The 23333-nt window shown below is 31.8% G+C and overlaps 2 protein-coding genes across 6 annotated transcripts in view; one reads left to right on the top strand and one right to left on the bottom strand.

The window, feature by feature from the left end:
* Window positions 1–4352, top strand: part of LOC139525587 (uncharacterized) — a 28199-nt gene extending 23847 nt beyond the window's left edge. For all 5 annotated transcript variants that reach the window (XM_071321078.1, XM_071321079.1, XM_071321080.1 and 2 more), the window contains one exon: window positions 1044–4352. In XM_071321078.1, coding sequence (XP_071177179.1) covers window positions 1044–1057 — 14 coding nt within the window. In that variant the 3' untranslated portion in view covers window positions 1058–4352. The remainder of the gene's footprint in view (window positions 1–1043) is intronic.
* Window positions 4353–4714: 362 nt separating this feature from the next.
* On the bottom strand, window positions 4715–22311 carry LOC139525584 (uncharacterized). The gene is made up of 4 exons (XM_071321074.1): window positions 21409–22311; window positions 19621–19756; window positions 14224–14356; window positions 4715–6332 (listed from the first exon to the last, which is right to left on the bottom strand). The coding sequence occupies exons 1-4, from the start codon at window positions 22137–22139 to the stop codon at window positions 6247–6249; spliced, it is 1086 nt and encodes a 361-aa protein (XP_071177175.1). The 5' UTR covers window positions 22140–22311; the 3' UTR covers window positions 4715–6246.
* Window positions 22312–23333: the final 1022 nt, after the last annotated feature.

Genomic DNA, 23333 nt, shown 5'->3' with positions numbered 1-23333 from the left:
AACTGTCTGTTTCTCTGTTGCACATGACATTGAATTTATCTGATGACGGTAAATCCAAAAATTTGATCTGGGCCCATGAAGTGTATAACGTGTTGTTTTCATTTAATAAATTTATATAGTGTTTTAATTAGGGTCCCGCCAAAGGCGGTCTCCTATAGTGATCAGTCTGTCCGTCCGTCCGTCCGTAACACTTTGTGTCCGCTCCATATCTAAAGAACCATTATGATTTCATACTTTATACTTTACATGTTTATTAACCACCACCAGAGGGCGTGTCATGATGTATGTACAACTTCCTAGGTCAAAGGTCAAGGTAAAAAAACTTTGGTTTCAGTTGACAACCCTGTGTCCTGTGGTGAAGATCGTGTCCGCTCTATATCTTGAGAACCGTTATGATTTCAAAGTTTATACTTGACATGTATATGAACCAACACCAGAGGGTGTGTCATAATTTATGAACGACTGCCTAGGGCAAAGTTCAAGGTCAAAAACTTTGGTTTCAGTTGACAACCCCATGTCCTATGGTAAAGATTGTGTCCGCTCTATATCCTGAGAACCGTTATCATTTCAAAGTTTATACTTGACATGTATATAAACCAACACCAAAGGGTGTGTCATAATTTATGTGCAACTTCCTAGGTCAAAGGTCAAGGTCAAAAACTTTGGTTTCAGTTGACAACCCCATGTCCTATGGTAAAGATCGTGTCCGCTCTATATCTTGAGAACCTTTATCATTTCAAAGTTTAAACTTGACATGTTTATAAACCAACACCAAAGGGTGTGTCATAATTTATTTACAACTTCATAGGTCAAAGATCAAGGTCAAAAACTTTGATTTTAGTTGACAAACCCATGTCCCATGGTAAAGATACAATTTTTTAATGCACATTATTCACAGCGGGGCCCACAGAGATGGCTCCCATCTCAATGATATCTAGTTTCTGTTAATATTTTGTTCACCATAAACTAACCTCGAATTTTGTAAAATATATAAAATAATAATTGAATTAAGATATTTCTGATTATATATATAACTTTTGTAGCTATGGATATGTAGATGTCATTCCTAAAGAAACGGAACATTACAAGATGGAAAGAAAGATGATGAATATATATTGTTAAGTTTGTTGAATTGCTGTCAGATTTTACAATACAGAGGTTCTACTGGGTTTTTTTTCTCGTAAGGATGACTAATTATAAGGAAATGGCGAAATATATCCTTATGAAAATTGTCAATAGGAAAGGTTATTAAATTTTTTTAAATATTTTTGTGTTCCCCTTGCACAAAGAGCCTGTATGAGCTTTTGCCATGACTTAGCATCCGTCGTCCGTAACTGTTACAAAAATATCTCTGAAACTACTAGGCCAATTTGAACCGAACTTTACCCCTGTCATCGATGGGGTATTTATAATAACAACTAAGTAGTCTGATGAGCGATTTTTGGCTATTATTTTGAAAAAATATTGTAGAGAAAGACTATCGACAGCAAATTGGTCTACAGGACAAGACCAGCAAAATAAGTCCACATGACTGTAATCGTCAGATGACTTCTTATGCAGTTATTACATTTGAATGACGACGACTTGATCCAATTTGATGTGGTGTTGTTGAAACTAAAGAAAATACTAGTAGTTAGATGTTATAGAGAACTAAAACTTAACCAGAATAAAAGTCAATACGGCCGAACTGATGAGTTCGGTTCTAGAGGAGTCTTTGCCCCACAATCACCCTTTTAACCAATTTTAAATACAAGGTGAGCGATAAAGCTCTAGTTACTGAAGCGCATCAGTTATATAATGTATTATAATCCTCTATAGTTCATAAAAATATAAGAATAAAATATGGGGTAAATATACATTAGACAATGTTCAATATGTAATAGAGTTTCCTAGATAGTGGGATCAACTACCAAACGCACTGTCGAAGCTTATCATAAGTTTCATGTACGTGCACCGCTAACCATATATATTTTGGTGTCTTCCCTTTCATGAGCTAACATACATGAAATTTGGTGTGAAAATTGTATCTGTATAACGAGAAGCACCATCATAGCTACCGTTGCAATGACATAGGAATGTAGATATATAATAGCATTGGTAAATCTGAATTTGCGGACCTTAAAGTCCAGAAAATTGGTTTAATTTAGTGGTAATGCGGTCATTGTGTTCCTATTTTTACCTCAAAGAAGTGTATTATACTTAATGATAGTAAAAGTGAATATAAATGTGTAATTACTGAAACTTCTGAAATGTCTTGAGGCTTTGAGTAAATGGTTTAAATCGACGGTTTCGTCTAGGTTATGAAAATTAAAATGATGAGTTGGAGTAAGCAGTTGATAAAGAGAGAATGAGTTGTTAAAAAGGGGGGGAAATATTTACAATAACTTATTTAATATTTTAAAATAAGAATAGTCTTATATCTCTCTTCATTTAAAAACTCAGTTGCCATCATATGCAAAACCCTTTAAAAAAATTTCTAGCGAGTTTCGATTTTTTATTTTCCTCGGAGTTCAGTATTTTTGTAATTTTCTTTTTGTTCAAGCTTTATATGTAAATAAATTGATATAAATCATTCAGTAGAATAATGGTGAAACAGATTTGTAAACATGCATATATTGATCTTCATTAAATGAATTGAAAACTCAGTGCCTGCTGTAAAGTATATATACCAATTAGTATGAACATAATATGCTAATTCATTGTCATTATAATTGTATGTTTTGAAACAAAAGATAAAACAACACTATTCTTATTGTATGTGAACTTTCTATGCATATCACACTGATTTATATTCTATCTGTTATTACTAATTATAAGTGCTGTGTTTAGTTGTTTTAAAAAAATCACCAACTTTATTTTATATATATACTGTTGGCTTGTTTTATAGGATACCTGTAGATTTAAGTTAATTTTGAGTGCACTCTTAACCTTTTTTAACGATTTCTAAGGGTTGTTACATGCTGTTAAAAATATTCATGTTGAATGCATGAGCAAAAAGAAATTAAAAGATTGCATTTGTTTCCAAAAAAATACAAGTCACGGTGGTCATTTATACATATATCAGAAATGATCAAGTACACATGTTTGTGCATATTGTACATGAGAAATCAAATGTATTTTTGTTACTGTTTGAGAATAATTTTAAAACTTACTCATTCGTAATTCAGAATTACAGTTATTAATCTTTTTAAAATGTCATCTGTATATTTTGTTATTGTTGTGTTATAAATAGGCTTACTGGTGCCTGTATTCATATATTTTTTAACTGTTAATGTTATTAAATATTATCATGTATGTGAAATCCAGTGTTACGGACTTATACATGATTGAACTGAATGTTTTTATTCTTTTTTTAAAGTTATTATTCAAAAGATTAATTTAATTTAAAAAAATACCATTGAAATATTGAGGCTTTTTTCCAACTTATTAACGACCGTCCAGAGTATAAATCTTTCGAATAATAATTTGTTGTTAATCAGACTGAAACATTATTTTTTTTTCGTGCCATTATTTTTTAAATTGCTAATTTCAGTTGTCTTACATTCCAATGCATTTTACTAAAATTGATAATAAAGCCTTATTCACAAAACATCAACAAACAATTATCTATTCTTATTTATTACACAGTTCTGTGTTATATGATAGGGTAGACACAATTTTTGCACTTTTCAATTTAGTTCTGTATATTACTGATTTTTTTAAATCTTGTTTTTTTAATGGTCGCCTATTGTATTTTAACACATTTAGTATGTGTCTGTGTGTGTAAGTTTGTGGATTAACACATGCAGACATGCTTTGTTTTTGATCCATGAAATGTGTCTGACTGCATACTGCATTTTACAAAGGAAATATATTAAAAATCACAATAGTTGTGAAAGAATGTTTATACAATGCCACTGTTTTATTAGAGGTTGCTTCAATACTGATTGATGGCTTGATGTCATTTATAATTCAATGTGAGAATGGTATTTAGACTTGTATTATATGCTAAAGACATTAAACGGTATGACATTAACTAATTGTTGAATGCCTAAATGGCCAATATATTTGTTAACTTCAAAGTCATTAGGTCTGTGGTGGAGAGTTGTTTTATTAGAAATCATACCACATATTCTTATTTAAATAGATAACTGGCAGTGTCGTGTTACTGGTTTCTGAATGCTATTGTTAATGCTTATTATCCTAAGTTGTTTGATTTAGTTTGAATAAAATATTGTTCAAACCAAGAATATAACAATCAATTAAGTTATATTTATAACTTGCCTGAGTATTGAAATACACAGGTTATGCATATCGCTGAATTGAAAAAAAAGTGTTACAATACATGCAATAAAATATCATCATATTCTGTATACATTTGTATTTTCTTTTTTTTTCACATTATCCATGTCAAAATCAATTTTTGTTGAACATATTTGATGAAAAAGCATAGCCATACTTTGTTAAATATTGGGTTTTTCTCTGTTTAAGAGGATCGTATTTCATAGCAGAAGCCTTTTGTAACATGATAAGAATTTAAACTACAATTGCATTATTTAAATATGCTGCTTTTTTTTAAAGATTTGGTTTTTCAGTCATTTTGATGTTTTCTCTGGCCTTTTCTTTAATAATAGCAATTTTCATCAGAATGTTTGTTAGTTTATGAGGTGTTTTATTATGTTTAAGATCAAAACAAAAGATATATATCTTTAAATTAATTTCAATGAAAAATAACTTCAACATTACATTTTTATTTGGTAAAAATCTAAACATATATTGCTTAAATAAACATTCTTCATACAGTCAATAAATATAATTATAAAAAAAAGAAATCTATTCTTTGGATTCGTTATATTATAGATAAATGATATACATAAAAAATGATAAAATCACAGTACTCAAGTCGATCTAGATAAAATACATAAATAATTGAAAGTAAAGCAAACAAATGACACCAAATGTTTAAAAAAAACCTTCTTATTTTATTAACATGTCATTCACTACTTAACACTACAACTAATACATAACATTATGGAAAACTGAAACTTAATTTCCATGAATAAATCCATGTTTGACAAATCTTCCTTCTATTAAACAGACTTTTATATTAGTTCTTTGCAGACGACCATAATATAAATATGAAGTACTATACAGCATGCATTATTTGTGACAATAGAATGCTAAAAAGGACTGGTATTATCAAGTAAATCATAGACACATAATCTGTCTTTCGAATAAAGGGTACACATCCTGAGTAAATTATTTATTTTAGTAATATAAGTTATCAGAGATTGTCAAATACTCATATGTTACCTATGAAACTAATTACAATGATATAATCTTATTCATTTTCACAAAGTTAGTCATCTACAGAAACATATTTATAAAAGATTTTAGTTTTGGTATTATATGAATAGAAATGCGGCGTAGGAAACATGTCTACCAAATATATAAGAAAAAATCACATTTCAGGATATGATTACCCCCAGATTTTGGTGAGCTCATGTTGCTCAGTGTTTAGTTTTGGTTTCCGGATTTTTGTTTGTTTGTCTATTCGCCGTCTTTTTGTTTTTGACATGGTGATGTTAGTTGTTCTCTAGCTTTCAAACGTTACCTTGATAGCTTCCACTTATTTTCCAGTAATACAGGTTCGTTTGTATAAGAATAAAATTAACGGTACCAATTTTCTTGCACCAGATGCGCATTTCGACAATACATGTCTCTTCAGTGATGCTCGTGGCCAAAATATTTGAAATCCAAAGCTTATATCAAAGATGAAGAACTTTAAGAACTGCAATATTGAGGGAAAGCAAATCACCTAAATATATATAATTTAGTAAAAATTGTTCTGCCCCACTGTTCTGGTCTTTTCGAAAAATAGAATGACCAAAAGCTCCAACGCAATACTGTTATGTAATAAGCATTGTCATAAAGTTTTACAAGGATTTGTTGATAAACTTATTCGTCCGAATGACAGTTATTTCAGTACCATACCTTAATTGGATAAAAAAAAAAAAGTATAGGTGGTCGTATATAACAGTAACCTCACTTTATGGCCTGTTCAGACATATTGGAACATACTAGTGAGAAATTGGCTGCAATGTAGCTCATTGGCCGGTAAATCATCAAAATTAAACAAAATACAGTGTATCTGTTCAACGTGTCCCTTGTTGACCTAGCAATCGTCCTGCAGGAACAACTTTTGCTAAAATTCACGTAAAGGAATGTATCTGTAAAAACATGCTGTAGTTAACAATATGATTGTTTCTAGTCATATTCTGATCCTATTGTTATACTGATAGTTTCTCCTATATTTAGTGTAGAGTGGTACCACTTGTTTGTATCTAAAACAACTGAAATTAAAATAAGACATTAGTCATAGTTTCTACTGACAGAAATGAGGTTATTTTCCTCTGATCAACTTCTCATTATTCTGTATAAATCCAATTATGTGTATTCATTATACCATAAAGATAACGGTATTCTTATTTTTATGTTTAATCAATTGTAAATTTTCATTACAATAATATTAATTAAATTGCTTCTATACATCATTACAAGAATGTTGATAACGGTGAAAAATTAAATAAGACCATGGAAATTAGAAACCCATCAACAAATTCGATCCCAAAAACAATTTGATTCCAGTTACTGTAGTAGTATAATATAAAATAATCATAAAGAACGTATTGTTTCCACTTAGAATACGCAAAACAATAAATGAAATTTCATAGATGAAAAACATTGTTTGTTAAATACTAAATATTAGAAGCCTGAATATTCAACAATTAAACAATTTTTGGATGCTTTATAGATATAAATTACTAAGTAGAGGAACTGTCATGGGCAATGCAATTTCCATGATAAGAATTTTACCAGAGTTAAAGTGGGTTTTGACCTTAAAAAATATATTGCATCATATCTTTTCTGAAATCATGAGTGTTACACGCACCTTCCGTAGGGTCTTGTCCCAGTTGGGGAGGTTCTAAACTATATAAATATGTAAAACTCTATAATTCTGTTTACATTAGCGTCAGTGATGAGTCTGCAAACGAAATACGCGTCTGGCACAAGCCTGATATATTAAATTTATTTTAGTTCTGATTCTAATATGACGTGCTTCTTTAGCTTTGTAAACAAAACAGTGATAAAATTCTCGATAAAATATTCTTAGCGCAGACTCAGAGATATGCATAATAATGGCTGTTATTAAAAATATACTTCCCACGTAAATCTACATGTATTGGAACCTATTTGCAGATCCTTTGCCGATTTTATTGTTTTAAAAAGTGCAATTAAAAAATTATTCGTATGCATAATAAAAAGAAGTAATGCACAAGAGCTCTGAGAAATCAACAAAATAAAAATTAAATAAAATTCCGCGAAAGTCTATTAATCTTTTTGGCGCATTTAAGTCATCAAAACATGACGTCATACAAATGAAACCGCTAAACTTGAAAGTGTTCTGTTACGTGAACCATCGGAATTCGTATGATATTGTATTAAAACTGATTTTTATACGACCGCAAATTTTGAAAAATTTTTCGTCGTATATTGCTATCACGTTGGCGTCTGCGTCGTCGTCGTCGTCCGGCGTCCGAATACTTTTAGTTTTCGCACTCTAACTTTAGTAAAAGTGAATGGAAATCTATGAAATTTTAACACAAGGTTTATGACCACAAAAGGAAGGTTGGTATTGATTTTGGGAGTTTTGGTCCCAACATTTTAGGAATTAGGGGCCAAAAAGGGCCCAAATAAGCATTTTCTTGGTTTTCGCACTATAACTTTAGTTTAAGTTAATAGAAATCTATGAAATTTTGACACAAGGTTTATGACCACAAAAGAACGGTTGGGATTGATTTTGGGAGTTTTGGTCTCAACAGTTTAGGAATTAAGGGCCAAAAAAAGGGCCCAAATAAGCATTATTCTTGGTTTTCGCACAATAACATTAGTTTAAGTAAATAGAAATCAATGAAATTTAAACACAATGTTAATGACTACAAAAGGAAGGTTGGTATTGATTTTGGGAGTTTAGGTCCCAACAGTTTAGGAATTAGGGGCCAAAAAGGGACCCAAATAAGCATTTTTCTTGGTTTTCGCACCATAACGTTAGTATAAGTAAATAGAAATCTATGAAATTTAAACACAAGGTTTATGACCATAAAAGAAAGGTTGGGTTTGATTTTGGGAGTTTTGGTCCCAACATAATAAGGGGCCCAAAGGGTCCAAAATTAAACTTTTGTTTGATTTCATCAAAATTGAATAATTGGGGTTCTTTGATATGCTGAATCTAACTGTCATGACTGTGCATGTAGATTCTTAACTTTTGGTCCCGTTTTCAAATTGGTCTACATTAAGGTCCAAAGGGTCCAAAATTAAACTTAGTTTGATTTTGACAAAAAATGAATCAGTTAGGTTCTTTGATATGCTGAATCTAAAAATGTACTTAGATTCTTGATTATTGGCCCAGTTTTCAAGTTGGTCCAAATCGGGGTCCAAAATTAAACTTTGTTTGATTTCATTAAAAATTGAATAAATGGGGTTCTTTGATATACCAAATCTAACTGTGTATGTAGATTCTTCATTTTTATACGACCGCAAATTTTGAAAAAATTTTCGTCGTATATTGCTATCACGTTGGCGTCGGCGTCGTCGTGGTCGTCCGGCGTCCGAATACTTTTAGTTTTCGCACTCTAACTTTAATAAAGGTGAATGGAAATCTATGAAATTTTAACACAAGGTTTATGACCACAAAAGGAAGGTTGTATTGATTTTGGGAGTTTTGGTCCCAACATTTTAGGAATTAGGGGCCAAAAAGGGCCCAAATAAGCATTTTCTTGGTTTTCGCACTATAACTTTAGTTTAAGTTAATAGAAATCTATGAAATTTTGACACAAGGTTTATGACCACAAAAGAACGGTTGGGATTGATTTTGGGAGTTTTGGTCTCAACAGTTTAGGAATTAGGGGCCAAAAAAGGGCCCAAATTAGCATTATTCTTGGTTTTCGCACAATAACATTAGTTTAAGTAAATAGAAATCAATGAAATTTAAACACAAGGTTTATGACCATAAAAGAAAGGTTGGGTTTGATTTTGGGAGTTTTGGTCCCAACATAATAAGGGGCCAAAAGGGTCCAAAATTTAACTTTTGTTTGATTTCATCAAAATTGAATAATTGGGGTTCTTTGATATGCTGAATCTAACTGTCATGACTGTGTATGTAGATTCTTAACTTTTGGTCCCGTTTTCAAATTGGTCTACATTAAGGTCCAAAGGGTCCAAAATTAAACTTAGTTTGATTTTGACAAAAAATGAATCAGTTAGGTTCTTTGATATATATGCTGAATCTAAAAATGTACTTAGATTCTTGATTATTGGCCCAGTTTTCAAGTTGGTCCAAATCGGGGTCCAAAATTAAACTTTGTTTGATTTCATCAAAAATTGAATAAATGGGGTTCTTTGATATACCAAATCTAACTGTGTATGTAGATTCTTCATTGTTGGTCCTGTTTTCAAATTGGTCTACACTAAAGTCCAAAGGGTCCAAAATTAAACTTAGTCTGATTTTAACAAAAATTGAAATCTTGAAGTTCTTTGATATGCTGAATCCAAAAATGTACTTAGATTTTTTATTATGGGCCCAGTTTTCAAGTTGGTCCAAATCAGGATCTAAAATTATTATATTAAGTATTGTGCAATAGCAAGTCTTTTCAATTGCACAGTATTGCGCAATGGCAAGAAATATCTAATTGCACAATATTGTGAAATATCAAATTTTTTTTTAATTAGAGTTATCTTTCTTTGTCCAGAATAGTAAGCAAGAAATATCTAATTGCAAAATATTGTGCAATAGCAAGATTTTTTTTTAATTGGAGTTATCTTTCTTTGTCCAGATTCAACTTAAATCTTTGTTATATACAATATACAATGTATATTCACTTTTTACTACCAAATGATAAATTAAAATAATCTTTACCATTCAGTGATAACAAGCAGTTTTTTTACATCTTAATATTTTATGATGTATTTAAATGAGTAGTTATTGTTGCAAACTCCATTAGAAATTTTAATTGAGATTAGTTTTGGAATAAGGGAAAGGGGGATGTGATTAAAAAAATTGGGTTCAATTTTTCTCATTTGAAATTTCATAAATAAAAAAGAAAATTTCTTCAAACATTTTTTTGAGAGGATTAATATTCAACAGCATAGTGAATTGCTCTAAGAGAAACAAAAATTTTAAGTTCATTAGAACACATTCATTCTGTGTCAGAAACCTATGCTGTGTCAACTATTTAATCACAATCCAAATTTAGAGCTGAATCCAGCTTGAATGTTGTGTCCATACTTGCCCTAACCGTTCAGGGTTCAACCTCTGCGGTCGTATAAAGCTACGCCATGCGGAGCATCTGGTTTTAGGTAGGTTTTGTTTTATTTTCTATTTTATTGCATTATTCGCATATTTACCCATTTCAGCAAGTCAACATGGCGGCTCCTTAGTTACAAAATGTCAACTTTTGATTTGACGGAAGCTTACGAGAAAAACATGTAAATTAAAAATGACAAATGTTGGGTTTGAGAACTTAAATTAAAAAGTTTTTTTCTAGCAGTTATTCTCGAAATAACCTACGCAAGTTACATATTTATAAAGATATTTGAGCTTTATCTAACAGGGAGTAAAAAGAACAGCCACATACACAGCATACCCACCCTCGCTTCAGTTTTTTAATGACCGTATTTGTCCTATTAGAATCGAAATAATTCATCGAAGATGGCTTCCATGAATTATTTCTTAAATATCTTCACTATAAGGATAAAATAAAGAGGAACTGCAGTTGATACATCTTAAATTCATTGTCTGTTGAACTCTGATAAGTCATTTTTTTATGCATTAAAAATAATAATGAGCAGTTAACTGGTCGATGGAATGGAAAATTATAAGCGAGATAAATGACAACAGCAAAGGACATTAATATTTTAACGAAAAAGCAATGAGTTGGTAAGGTGATATCTAGCAATGTCATACTTATTTCTCCTTGATTTACAATAACAATCTGTTCCCCAAAATAAATTGATTCCCATGTTAATAATTATAAAGAACGTACTGTTTTCTTAAAGAATAAGCATGAACCAGGTGCTCCGCAGGGCGCAGCTTTATACGACCGCAGAGGTCGAACCCTGAACAGTTGGGGCAAGTATGGACAAAACATTCAAGCGTGATACAGCTCTGAATTTGGATTGTGATCAAATTTTTGACATTACATGGTTTTTTTTACACAAAACAAATGTCAAGATTTTACAAATCAATTAAAGATTTCTTCTTATTTAAATCTAAAATTAAATAGTTGACACAGCATAGGTTTCTGACACATAATGAATGTGGTCTAATGAACTTAAAAGGTTTTTTTTTGCCTTTGAGCAATTCACTATGCTGTTGAATATTAATCCTCTCAAAAAAATGTTTGAAGAAATTTTCTTTTTATTTATGAAATCTGAAATGAGAAAAATTTAAACCCCCCCCCCCCTTTTTTTCACATCCCCATTTCCCTTTTTCCAAAACTGATATCAATTCAAATTTCTAATGGAGTTTGCAACAATAACTACTCTTTTAAATACATCATAAAATATTAAAATGTAAAATAAAGTGCTTGTTATCACTGAATGGTAAAGATTGGTTGGTAGTAAAAGTGAATATACATTGTTTATTGTATAAAACAATAAAAAAAACTTCATTAGCAACATTTTATATTGGCAAATAAAAATAGAAAATGACATCATAGTCATGTCTGGCAAATTTCCAACATACATTATCTAAAACATTTTAGATAAGATAAGGAAAAAAAGCTTCATCAGCAACATTTTATATTGGCAAATTTCCAATGAAGTTATTTACATAAAGTTATTGGCAAATAAAAATAGAAAATGACATCATAGTCATGTCTGGCAAATTTCCAACATAAATTATCAACTACTATTCTATACAAAGAAAGATAACTCCAATTGAAAATTAATTGCTATTGCACAATATTGTGCAATTAGATATTTCTTGCTATTGTGCAATACTGTGCAATTGAAAATTTCTTGCTATTGCACAATACTTGATATGGAATCCTGATTTGGATCAACTTGAAAACTGGGCCCATAATCAAAAATCAAAGTACATATTTAGATAAAGCATATCAAATAAGCCCAAGAATTTAATTTTTGTTAAAATCAAACTTAGTTTAATTTTGGACCCTTTGGACCTTAATGTAGACCAATTTGAAAACTGGACCAAAAATTAAGAATCTACATACACAGTTAGATTTGGCATATCAAAGAACCCATTTATTCAATTTTTGATGAAATCAAACAAAGTTTAATTTTGGACCCCCATTTGGACCAACTTGAAAACTAGGCCAATAATTAAAAATCTAAGTACATTTTTAAATTCAGCATATCAAAGAACCCCAAGGATTCAATTTTTGTTAAAATCAAACTAAGTTTAATTTTGGACCCTTTGGACCTTAATGTAGACCAATTTGAAAACGGGACCAAAAATTAAGAATCTACATACATAGTTAGATTCGGCATATCAAAGAACCCCAATTATTCAATTTTTGATGAAATCACACAAAGTTCAATTTTGGACCCTTTGGGCCCCTTATTCCTAAACTGTTAGGACCAAAACTCCCAAAATCAAACCCAACCTTCCTTTTATGGTCATAAACCTTGTGTTTAAATTTCATAGATTTCTATTTACTTATACTAAAGTTATGGTGCAAAAACCAAAAATAATGCTTATTTGGGCCCCTTTTTGGCCCCTAATTAATAAACTGTTGTGACCTCAACTCCAAAAATCAATCCCAACCTTCCTTTTGTGGTCATAAACCTTGTGCTAAAATTTCATTGATTTCTATTTACTTATACTAAAGTTATTGTGCGAAAACCAAGAATAATGCTTATTTGGGCCCTTTTTTGGCCCTTAATTCCTAAACTGTTGGAACCAAAACCCCCAAAATCAATCCCAACCTTCCTTTTGTGGTCATAAACCTTGTGTCAAAATTTCATAGATTTCTATTAACTTAAACTAAAGTTATAGTGCGAAAACCAAGAAAATGCTTATTTGGGCCCTTTTTGGCCCCTAATTCCTAAAATATTGGGACCAAAACTCCCAAAATCAATACCAACCTTCCTTTTGTGGTCATAAACCTTGTGTTAAAATTTCATAGATTTCCATTCACTTTTACTACAGTTAGAGTGCGAAAACTAAAAGTATTCGGACGCCGGACGACGACGACGACGACGACGACGACGACGACGCAGACGCCAACGTGATAGCAATATACGACGAAAAATTTTTCAAATTTTGCGGTCGTATAAAAACCAATCAAAATCCAACACATGTTTCGCGAAAATAACATAGATGCAAAAACACTTATACTAAATATTTGAAGTCTAAATATCAAACAAGTTTTGGATGCTTTGTAGAAATAAAGAACTATGCATTCTATTAGGGACTTTCCGTTTTAAATTTTCCTCGGAGTTCGGAATTTTTTGTGATTTTACCTTCTACTTAGTAAAGTAAATAACATGGGTATTGAAATTTCCGTGATTACAAACATAAGTGATAGTCGATATAGTCAATTCTAAAGTAAACTGGGTTTGACATTAAAAAAATTATCAAAAACTTTTCTAAATCCTACATGAATGGTACATGCACCGTCCATAGCAATGAGACGGAAAAGTTCTTTTCTAGGCCCGTTTCGGGATGTTTACAATTACAATTGTGTCAGTGGTGAATTGGTGAACAAAACTCGCGTCTGGCAAATATTATTTGATCGATGCCACTCCTGGTGGTTTTCTATTCCCTACGGGTATCACCAGCCCAGTAGTCAGCACGTCTGTGTTGACATGATGAATCAGCATTGATGTGGTATTTTTTTATTCGAGCGGCACTGATAAGTCTTATGTAGACGAAATGCACTTCTGGCGCAAATATGAATTTTCAATCCTGGTTTCTATGGTATCTATGATGAGTTTATTATAAGCCTCACTGATATATTAAAACTTATTTGACGAGGTTTTTTTTAATACCTGAACGATGATGACAGATAAAAAGAAATGCAGTCGGTACATTTTCATTATCTGCTTAACTCTGAGGATGGAACGGAAGAGGTTACGCGAGATCAATGATAATATCAGAGGAAATAAATATTTTACGAAAAAAATGATTTGTTTAAAAGAGGATATTTGGCAATGTCATACTTATTTCTCCTTGATTTACAATAACTTCTAACTGTCGCGGACATTGAAAATAGCAGTCCCGTGGAGGCTGTAGAATCCACTTTTTTCTACCAGTTATCTGAGCCTGCCATGAAGGTAAATCTACATGGTCAATCTGGAAAAAAGAAACAACATCTTGGCTGGTATAAAAGTAATTCAAAATGGATGCCAAAAATCAAATTGTAAAAGGCATACAAGGAGAAAAAAATACACGTAATTTGATCTACCGTCTAATCAAAGACTGTTCAGTAGTAAAAAGCATTATACAATGGGTTGTCATGGCAAAAATTTTTTTTCTTTACATTTTATAAATGAGGTACCAAAAGAAAGAAGAAGGATTCATCTTTCAAATTGTGATAATTTCATTATGACATAATTATTACATAATTAATTGTTATGTAATTAGTTGCCATATTGTGATGTCCATACTTGAATGAATTTAGCTTCTTTGTTATTCATAGCATCCCAAAATACTTTATATACACATGGAAACCAGATGCTCCGCAGGGCGTAGCTTTATACGACCGCAGAGGTTGAACCCTGAACGGTTGGGGCAAGTATGGACACAACATTCAAGCTGGATTCAGCTCTAAATTTGGATTGTGATTAAATAGTTCACACAATATAGGTTTCTGACACAGAATGGATGTGTTCTAATGAACTTAAAATTTTTGTTTTCTCTTAGAGCAATTCACTATGCTGTTGAATATTAATCCTCTCAAAAAAATGTTTGAAGAAATTTTCTTTTTATTTATGAAATCTGAAATGAAAAAAATTGACCCCCCAATTTTTTTTTCACATCCCCCTTTCCCTTATTTCAAAACTGATCTCAATTCAAATTTCTAATGAAGTTTGCAACAATAACTACTCATTTAAATACATCATAAAATATTAAAATGTAAAAAAAGTGCTTGTTATTACTGAATGGTAAAGATTGTTTTAATCTATCAGTTGGTAGTAAAAGTGAATATACATTGTATACTGTATAAAACAATGATTTAAGTTGATTCAACTACTATTCTGGACAAAGAAAGATAACTCCAATTGAAATCCTGAAATTTCAAATGAGAAAAATTGAACCCAATTTTTTTAATCACATCCCCCTTTCCCTTATTCCAAAACTAATCTCAATTAAAATTTCTAATGGAGTTTGCAACAATAACTACTCATTTAAATACATCATAAAACATTAAGATGTAAAAAAACTGCTTGTTATCACTGAATGGTAAAGATTATTTTAATTTATCAGTTGGTAGTAAAAAGTGAATATACATTGTATATTGTATATAACAAAGATTTAAGTTGATTCTGGACAAAGAAAGATAACTCCAATTAAAAAAAAATCTTGCTATTGCACAATATTTTGCAATTAGATATTTCTTGCTTACTATTCTGGACAAAGAAAGATAACTCTAATTAAAAAAAAATTTGCTATTTCACAATATTGTGCAATTAGATATTTCTTGCCATTGCGCAATACTGTGCAATTGAAAAGACTTGCTATTGCACAATACTTAATATAATAATTTTAGATCCTGATTTGGACCAACTTGAAAACTGGGCCCATAATAAAAAATCTAAGTACATTTTTGGATTCAGCATATCAAAGAACCCCAAGATTTCAATTTTTGTTAAAATCAGACTAAGTTTAATTTTGGACCCTTTGGACTTTAGTGTAGACCAATTTGAAAACAGGACCAAAAATGAAGAATCTACATACACAGTTAGATTTGGTATATCAAAGAACCCCATTCATTCAATTTTTTATGAAATCAAACAAAGTTTAATTTTGGACCCCGATTTGGACCAACTTGAAAACTGGGCCAATAATCAAGAATCTAAGTACATTTTTAGATTCAGCATATCAAAGAACCTAACTGATTCATTTTTTGTCAAAATCAAACTAAGTTTAATTTTGGACCCTTTGGACCTTAATGTAGATAAAGAAAGGCAACAGTAGTATACCGCTGTTCGGTTGAGAAAAAACAATTTGAAAACGGGACCAAAAGTTAAGAATCTACATACACAGTCATGACAGTTAGATTCGGCATATCAAAGAACTCCAATTATTCAATTTTGATGAAATCAAACAAAGTTTAATTTTGGACCCTTTGGGCTCCTTATTCTGTTGGGACCAAAACTCCCAAAATCAATACCAACCTTCCTTTTATGGTCATAAACCTTGAGTTTAAATTTCATAGATTTCTATTTACTTCTACTAACGTTATGGTGCGAAAACCAAGAAAAATGCTTATTTGGGTCCCTTTTTGGTCCTTAATTCCTAAACTGTTGGGACCTAAACTCCCAAAATTAATACCAACCTTCCTTTTGTAGTCATTAACATTGTGTTTAAATTTCATTGATTTCTATTTACTTAAACTAAAGTTATTGTGCGAAAACCAAGAATAATGCTTATTTGGGCCCTTTTTTGGCCCCTAATTCCTAAACCGTTGAAACCAAAACACCCAAAATCAATCCCAACCGTTCTTTTGTGGTCATAAACTTTGTGTCAAAATTTCATAGATTTCTATTAACTTAAACTAAAGTTATAGTGCGAAAACCAAGAAAATGCTTATTTGGGCCCTTTTTGGCCCCTAATTCCTAAAATGTTGGGACCAAAACTCCCAAAATCAATACCAACCTTCCTTTTGTGGTCATAAACCTTGTGTTAAAATTTCATAGATTTCCATTCAGTTTTACTAAAGTTAGAGTGCGAAAACTAAAAGTATTCGGACGACGACGACGACGCAGACGACGACGCCAACGTGATAGCAATATACGACCAAAAAAATTTCCAATTTTGCGGTCGTATAAAAAGTATTGCAACACCTTGATTTTTTAAAACTTGAAAAATCAGTCTCTTATTTTGGATGGAATATGATAAAATATTTGTAAAATAATATTGAAACGTAGTTAATGATAACATTGGCTTTAAAACGAACAAAACATGTATGAAAAAAAAAGGTTTTATCGAACCAAAATTTTTATAACAAAATGAAGTGTTTTTTGTACAAAAAAATGCATTTTAAAAGTTTTACCGTAGTCGAACTTTACAATGTCAGACATTTCAAAATTAATCTTTTGATGATTGTTCACATCATGGTTGATCGTTTTACGCCAAAGAATTAGTACTTTGTGAGCAGCTTCCATTCAAACGGATAACAGCATCTTAACGTCTTCTGATTCTTGCCATAAGTCGACTCATTTGTTTCTAAGCTAGCAGCAACCATTCTTGACGAAGGGTATTGTTTATTTCATGACCTGTTTGAACTGGGGTGTCCTTTCGTGCACTTTACGCCCAATAGTGTCCCATATATGCTCGATATGGTTCAATTCGGGCTGCGATAGGGCCAAGGAAGATAAACCGAATTCCATTGGAACAATGGATCTTCCTCCACGACGTTAATTTCCAACTTTGGCGAGCTCTGCACTATATTGGATACAGGCATCTGTGTGTCTGTTCGTAGGCAAAGGTCCCCGAAAAGTTATTATCGCACGATAACCAGTAGCGATGAGCCGATCTTGAACAGTTCTTGTTTAAAGGCTCCTGTATGGTCATTATTCTCTTTTTAGGATTGTATTGTTTGCAATGGGTTTTCTTCTGACCAACCTTCATTATGCTTAATTTTCCCTAGCAGATGTTATAGGGGGTCTTCTTGACCTCGAAAGGTCTTTAACATCGTTTCTTGCCTGATTTTTATTCTCAAAACGACTTATAGTGGAATTGAGATGACCAACAATACGTGCAATTATCACAGCGACATACCTGCTTCCCTCATGCTGGATATCTACCATCTTGCTGCAGTTATGAGTTGTGGATGACCAATTACAAGGTGTCAATAACATAAATTTATAAACTTGGTTACTTTAAGTGTTGAAAACAATGAGGATTAAAACACCTGTTTTAGTGTTTACGAGTACAGTAGCTGCATGTGCAGATAAGAACTGATAGAGTCGATAATTTTTGATTAAACTCAGGTGATATTTAAATAATGTTTAACTAGTTCTATTTCAACAAATTATTTAACAAAAAAATAAAAAGTATTTTTTTAATTTGAATTTTAATTTGGTGTTGCAATACTTTTTTCCAGGTGTATAGATTCTTGCATAACACAGTTTGACCTCCAAAACTGTGTCTCAGATTTTTCCTATTGTATTTCATTCTCTCATAAAGTTTGCAACATCAATTCATAAGAGACCAGAAATCTGAGATACAGTTTTGGAGGTCAAGCTGTGTTGTACAAGAATCTATAAAATATTTTGGGATGCTATGAAGAACAAAGACGCTAAATTCATTCAAGTATGGACATCACAATATAGCAACTAATTACATAATAATTAATTATGTAATAATTATGTCATAATGGAATTATCACAATTTGAAAGATTAATCTTTCTTCTTTCTTTTGGTATCTCATTTATAAAATATAAAGAAGGATGAAATGAATTACATCAGTTTTAAGTTGTCTGATTGGGAGTGAAAAAATCTTTGTTTTGTGCTACCTTAAGGAGATGTATCCGTACATGACCTTCTTGAACTTATATATATATACTAGAACACACCCGTGATGTCGCTGGTCCGTGACTGAATTAAAGTATATTACTATACATAAGCCTTATTTTAGTATTGGTAATGTCATCTGATGAAGTCATGCCGATTATAAGATACATAGTTTTCTCTGCTTTCAAACTTTTTCTGTGTGAACCCGTCGACTTGGAACTTATCAATTATTGGTAATATTAATTCTTTGGAAAACAAAAGGTCTGGAATGGAGTATTTTTTAATCAACAGCATTGTCCTATATAAGTTATAAATACAGTTGAATTCTTTGATTCGCTGTTGTACGTTATTCCCGCTAACAAATTGAAAACTGTACCTATACGCCTTATTTTAAGTCCAGATTTTAAGTATTCGTATAGTTACCTTAGAAAGTCTAACTGATTAAAATACTACAATAGGGAAAAGTTTGACAATGATTGAATTCAGTAGTGTCAACCCTGTGATTATGACCCGTGTATATAGGAAACTCATAAATACACCGTTTAGTGGTGCGCCTGTCAGATGCGGAACGTACAGATAAGATAATAGGTAACAGGTGAACATGCTATTGGTATCGGTATCGGATTCGACCCGGAACCTGTTTATTATTGGCAACATTAACTATGTAGAAAACAAAAGGGTCTGGAGTGGTGTAATTTTTAATCTACACTATTGTCCTATATTAGCTATATATAAAGTTGAAATCTTTGATTTGTCGTTTTTACCCCATGACGGCTGACACATTGGACCTCGTTATTTTAGTATTATATATATACAAAGTACATGAACGTTACACAAAAAAAATGAAAAGATCACTAATATTACAACCATTTACTTACGTGCAAATGAGCCCCATAGCCTGGACTACCCATAAATATCCAGTCAGTTTTGCTAGATTCTGAAAACTCTGGTAAAAAGTATGGTCTAGTATAATGTTGTCTCAATATATTTGCTGCTGAATTATCGCAGTTGCTCCTGAAACAATGCAAATTTCTTGTCATTTCTTGTTGATTACACAGTTCTCTGGAAATTTCAGCACGTCCATGTTTAAATGTCCCTTTCAAATTTGATTTCAGGACTACCTACTAGGGACTACTAGGAAGGCCTGTTCTATTTCTCCTTTACAACGGCATGCTATTGTTGTACATTTTTGGTTTATAACTGTACAGTGGTCTGGCAGCATTTAATATAAAGGTATGTGTGTTGTGTTTTTATATGTGACATTGGCAATCTCTCGGGCTATCTTGATTATTATCCGTTCATAATTTATGAAACTGTACGAAATCGGAGGTTACAAGTTAACATTTTTTGGCAAGTCCGACCTGTTGCAGCACGTTTTGGTTTTTGATGCTCCAAATCCTACATTGTTTGGTCTTCCAAACTTTTACTGCCGAGCGCACTTGAAAGTAAATACAGAAGGATGAGTATTTGACGCTGGTACATGTATCTATGTAGCATACGTTTTCATTATTAAGGACCAGTTGTCACTATCAAAGTTTTCTTTGACCAAGTAAACTTGATCAAACTTGTTTTTGTTGCACTTCAGTGTTTCTGTTGTTTATTTGTTTTCCTCATATAGTTGATGTGTTTATCTCAGTTTTAATTTGTAACCCGGATTTGTTTTTTTCTCAACCGATTTATGTCTTTCGAACAGCGGTATACTGCCTTTATTTATAAAAACTTTCGACGGACTTTGATGGAATAGAATATCATTATATTTTTCTTGAAACTTGGATTTACTTTGATGTGAAGTAAAGCCAATCATAGTTAAGTAAAGAATGCTACAAACCCAAACTACATTGCAAAATTAACAATTGCGGTAGTAAATTAATGTGATAGATAAATTGGCAGTTCAACTTTAGTCCTGGATCTATGATTAGTTTTTATTACCAAGAAGCAGATCGAATATTTCTGACGTTTGTAAAATGATCCACAAATTAGACCCGATCGAGTCTCTTAAAGGTCTTGTTGTTCTCCTCTTATATTTAATGTGTTTCCCTCAGTTTTAGTTTGATACCCCAATTTTGTTTTTTGCCCATAGATTTACAAGTTTTGAACAGCGGTATACTACTGTTGCCTTTATTTATGAGATTATGGAGGGGATTTCTTGATCTTCTCCTTATCAACCTCGTTTTGTGCACTTTCTCCTCACCTCACTGTAGTGTGATTTCTAAATCGCCTTCCCAGAATTGTCAAACACAAAATAAACAGTTAAATTGGTTTGCAGTTTTTCCTACTAGGGACATTTTTCTCTTTATACACATTGAACTTCCGCCTATTCTTTGACCACCTTTTGATGAAAAATCTTGATAGGGACAACTGGTGACTATTTTCTATTACACAGTGTATCAACCTTTCTCTGAATATCTGCTTGTTTGTCAACAAATAAACCGTATTGTTTTGTGACATACTTTAGATGATCGAGTTTTTACTTATCCAACTAAAAAATATCAGTCCGTTTGATGATCTTTGATGTGTTTGAGTATTTGATTTTGCTATTTGATAATTAAGGACTTCCAGTTTGAATTTTTCTCGGATTTCGTTTTTTTGTGATTTTACTTTTATTCAATTTATAATACCCAAAATTTGATGACTTAATTATAACCAAGTTAATAAAATATACTAACCATCCAATATACCATGGCTTTGCCTCGCCTTTCATGAAAGCTCTTTCCTCGCTCATTTCAAACACATTTCCAAGAGAACTAAAATCCGTTTTGTACGGAAAAAACTGGCAATCTTTTTCCACTTTGTCTAGTGCTTCACTTCCAGGACTAAAGACTTCTTTCATAAAGTTATAACTGAAAAATTCTGATGCCGTCCAATTTTTAGTGCCATCACTAATGACAATAGGTATTCCACTATATGCATACCGACTTTCAAAATCTTTGATACTGATATTATTAATATGATCCACATGGTGAAGGTTCCTGCAAAAATCGCAGTTTAACGGTGGTTTTATATTTTCCGTAACGCTCTCTGGTACATAAACAACACATGGTTCCTTCAATGGATTAGATTTGTACCATTGAAACCACCACACTATTACATGGGTGTTCGATACTGGCCATTCTGTCACAAAAATAAATATTATAGCGACAAAAACTATACATGCGATCGTTATAAAAAGTCTGCAAAAGTTTACACGGTTTATAGATTTCTGAATTTCGTTTACACTACTTAGTTGTTGGAAGTCTTGAGGTTTTAATCCAAGCTTGATGGCGTGTCTATGCAAATCTGCAAAAAGCTTACGCGGTGTTCTGGATACGAACTTGTCCTCGTCGTTCAACTCATTGTTTTCGTTTAACGGTGACGGTTCCTTTTCACCATTGACCACCCGGTTTACTCGGTTCCTCATAACTTTATGTGTTCTTCATCACAACTCCACAAATGAACAACACATTTTTTTTGTTTTAATGTTGGCAGAAGCTTTGAGAAGTTCACCATGCACTGCAACTTCATACATAAGCTGCAGTTAACTAATCTAAAAATAACATAAGCAGTGGGTATTTATAAATTTCCTTATTTTCGAACCTCTCGGTTATTATTCATACAGTAGGAATATCCGAAATATGTCTGATCACCACACTAAAATCATAAAATAACATTATGGTGTAGTACGACCATATATTTACACGGACCACAAACGAAATTATGTATGCGTTCTGCGATATCGATAAATCAAGGATTTGTATAGTACTATACATATCCTTGGATATCGATAAATCAAGGATTTGTATAGTACTATACAAATCCTTGGATAAATGCACATATTCTTCTTCTCCGGAAGTCCACTCTATTTGCAGGGTCACCGCATTTAAAATATATCTAGTTTTAGATAATGTTTTAAAATGCGCATTTTTTTATAAAATATTAAAAATTCTATAAGTTAAAATGTGTAACTTTGTTTAGTAATACAAAGAATTCTTCTTCAACAGCATGTTGTTACCTATGTTCAAGGAATTGTATATTTAAATATACAATTCCTTGCTATGTTATATAGGTATATAGCGATGACGTATGGCACAAAATTTAAATTTAATTATTCTTTTTAAATATTTAGCTCGTATTAAGCTTTCCAGCTTAGAATTATGATTCACGACCACACCTTTATCTTATTTTTCCAATCTGGAAAAAACAGTCACTTAGGGACAATTTCCTATTTGAGTCAAGTATGGAATTATCTTGACAATATGATACTTCCATGGGTCAAGTGACGTAAAACTGCACCCCTGCTGTGTTCACTCAGTATCAATACATCAACTATGCGAAGCTTTGGATGGAATGGCACATTCATGAGTTTAGGAAAACAAAGATCATCGATTATGAGCTGAAGGCGGAAACATATAGAAAATGAACATTTAAAATTTTTAAATATAGATATAAATAAGCCGCTTTATTTAGAGTCGGCATAGTGTACAAACATATAGACATAACATACGCTCTAAAAAGCTTTTAACCGACATACTCAAAACATAATAATACAACTCATAAAACACATGAAATAAGTACATCACACAAAATGAAGCACTATAAACATAGTGGTAATTAG

Source organism: Mytilus edulis, chromosome 5 (genome assembly GCF_963676685.1).
Source record: "Mytilus edulis chromosome 5, xbMytEdul2.2, whole genome shotgun sequence".
Classification (NCBI taxonomy): Eukaryota; Metazoa; Mollusca; class Bivalvia; order Mytilida; family Mytilidae; genus Mytilus; species Mytilus edulis.
Note: the sequence above shows the minus strand (reverse complement) of the source record. Positions and strands in the feature narration are given on the sequence as shown.

Bases quoted from the DNA above. Each gene is read 5' to 3' on its own strand.
- LOC139525584 (XM_071321074.1), bottom strand. From the start codon at position 22,139: ATGAGGAACCGAGTAAACCGGGTGGTCAATGGTGAAAAGGAACCGTCA. The intron at 14,357-19,620 runs GTAAGTAAATGG...TCTTTTTTCCAG, and splicing joins GCTATGGGGCTCATTTGCAC to ATTGACCATGTAGATTTACC. The intron at 6,333-14,223 runs GTATGACATTGC...TTTTAATTTCAG, and splicing joins TGTAAATCAAGGAGAAATAA to TTGTTTTAGATACAAACAAG.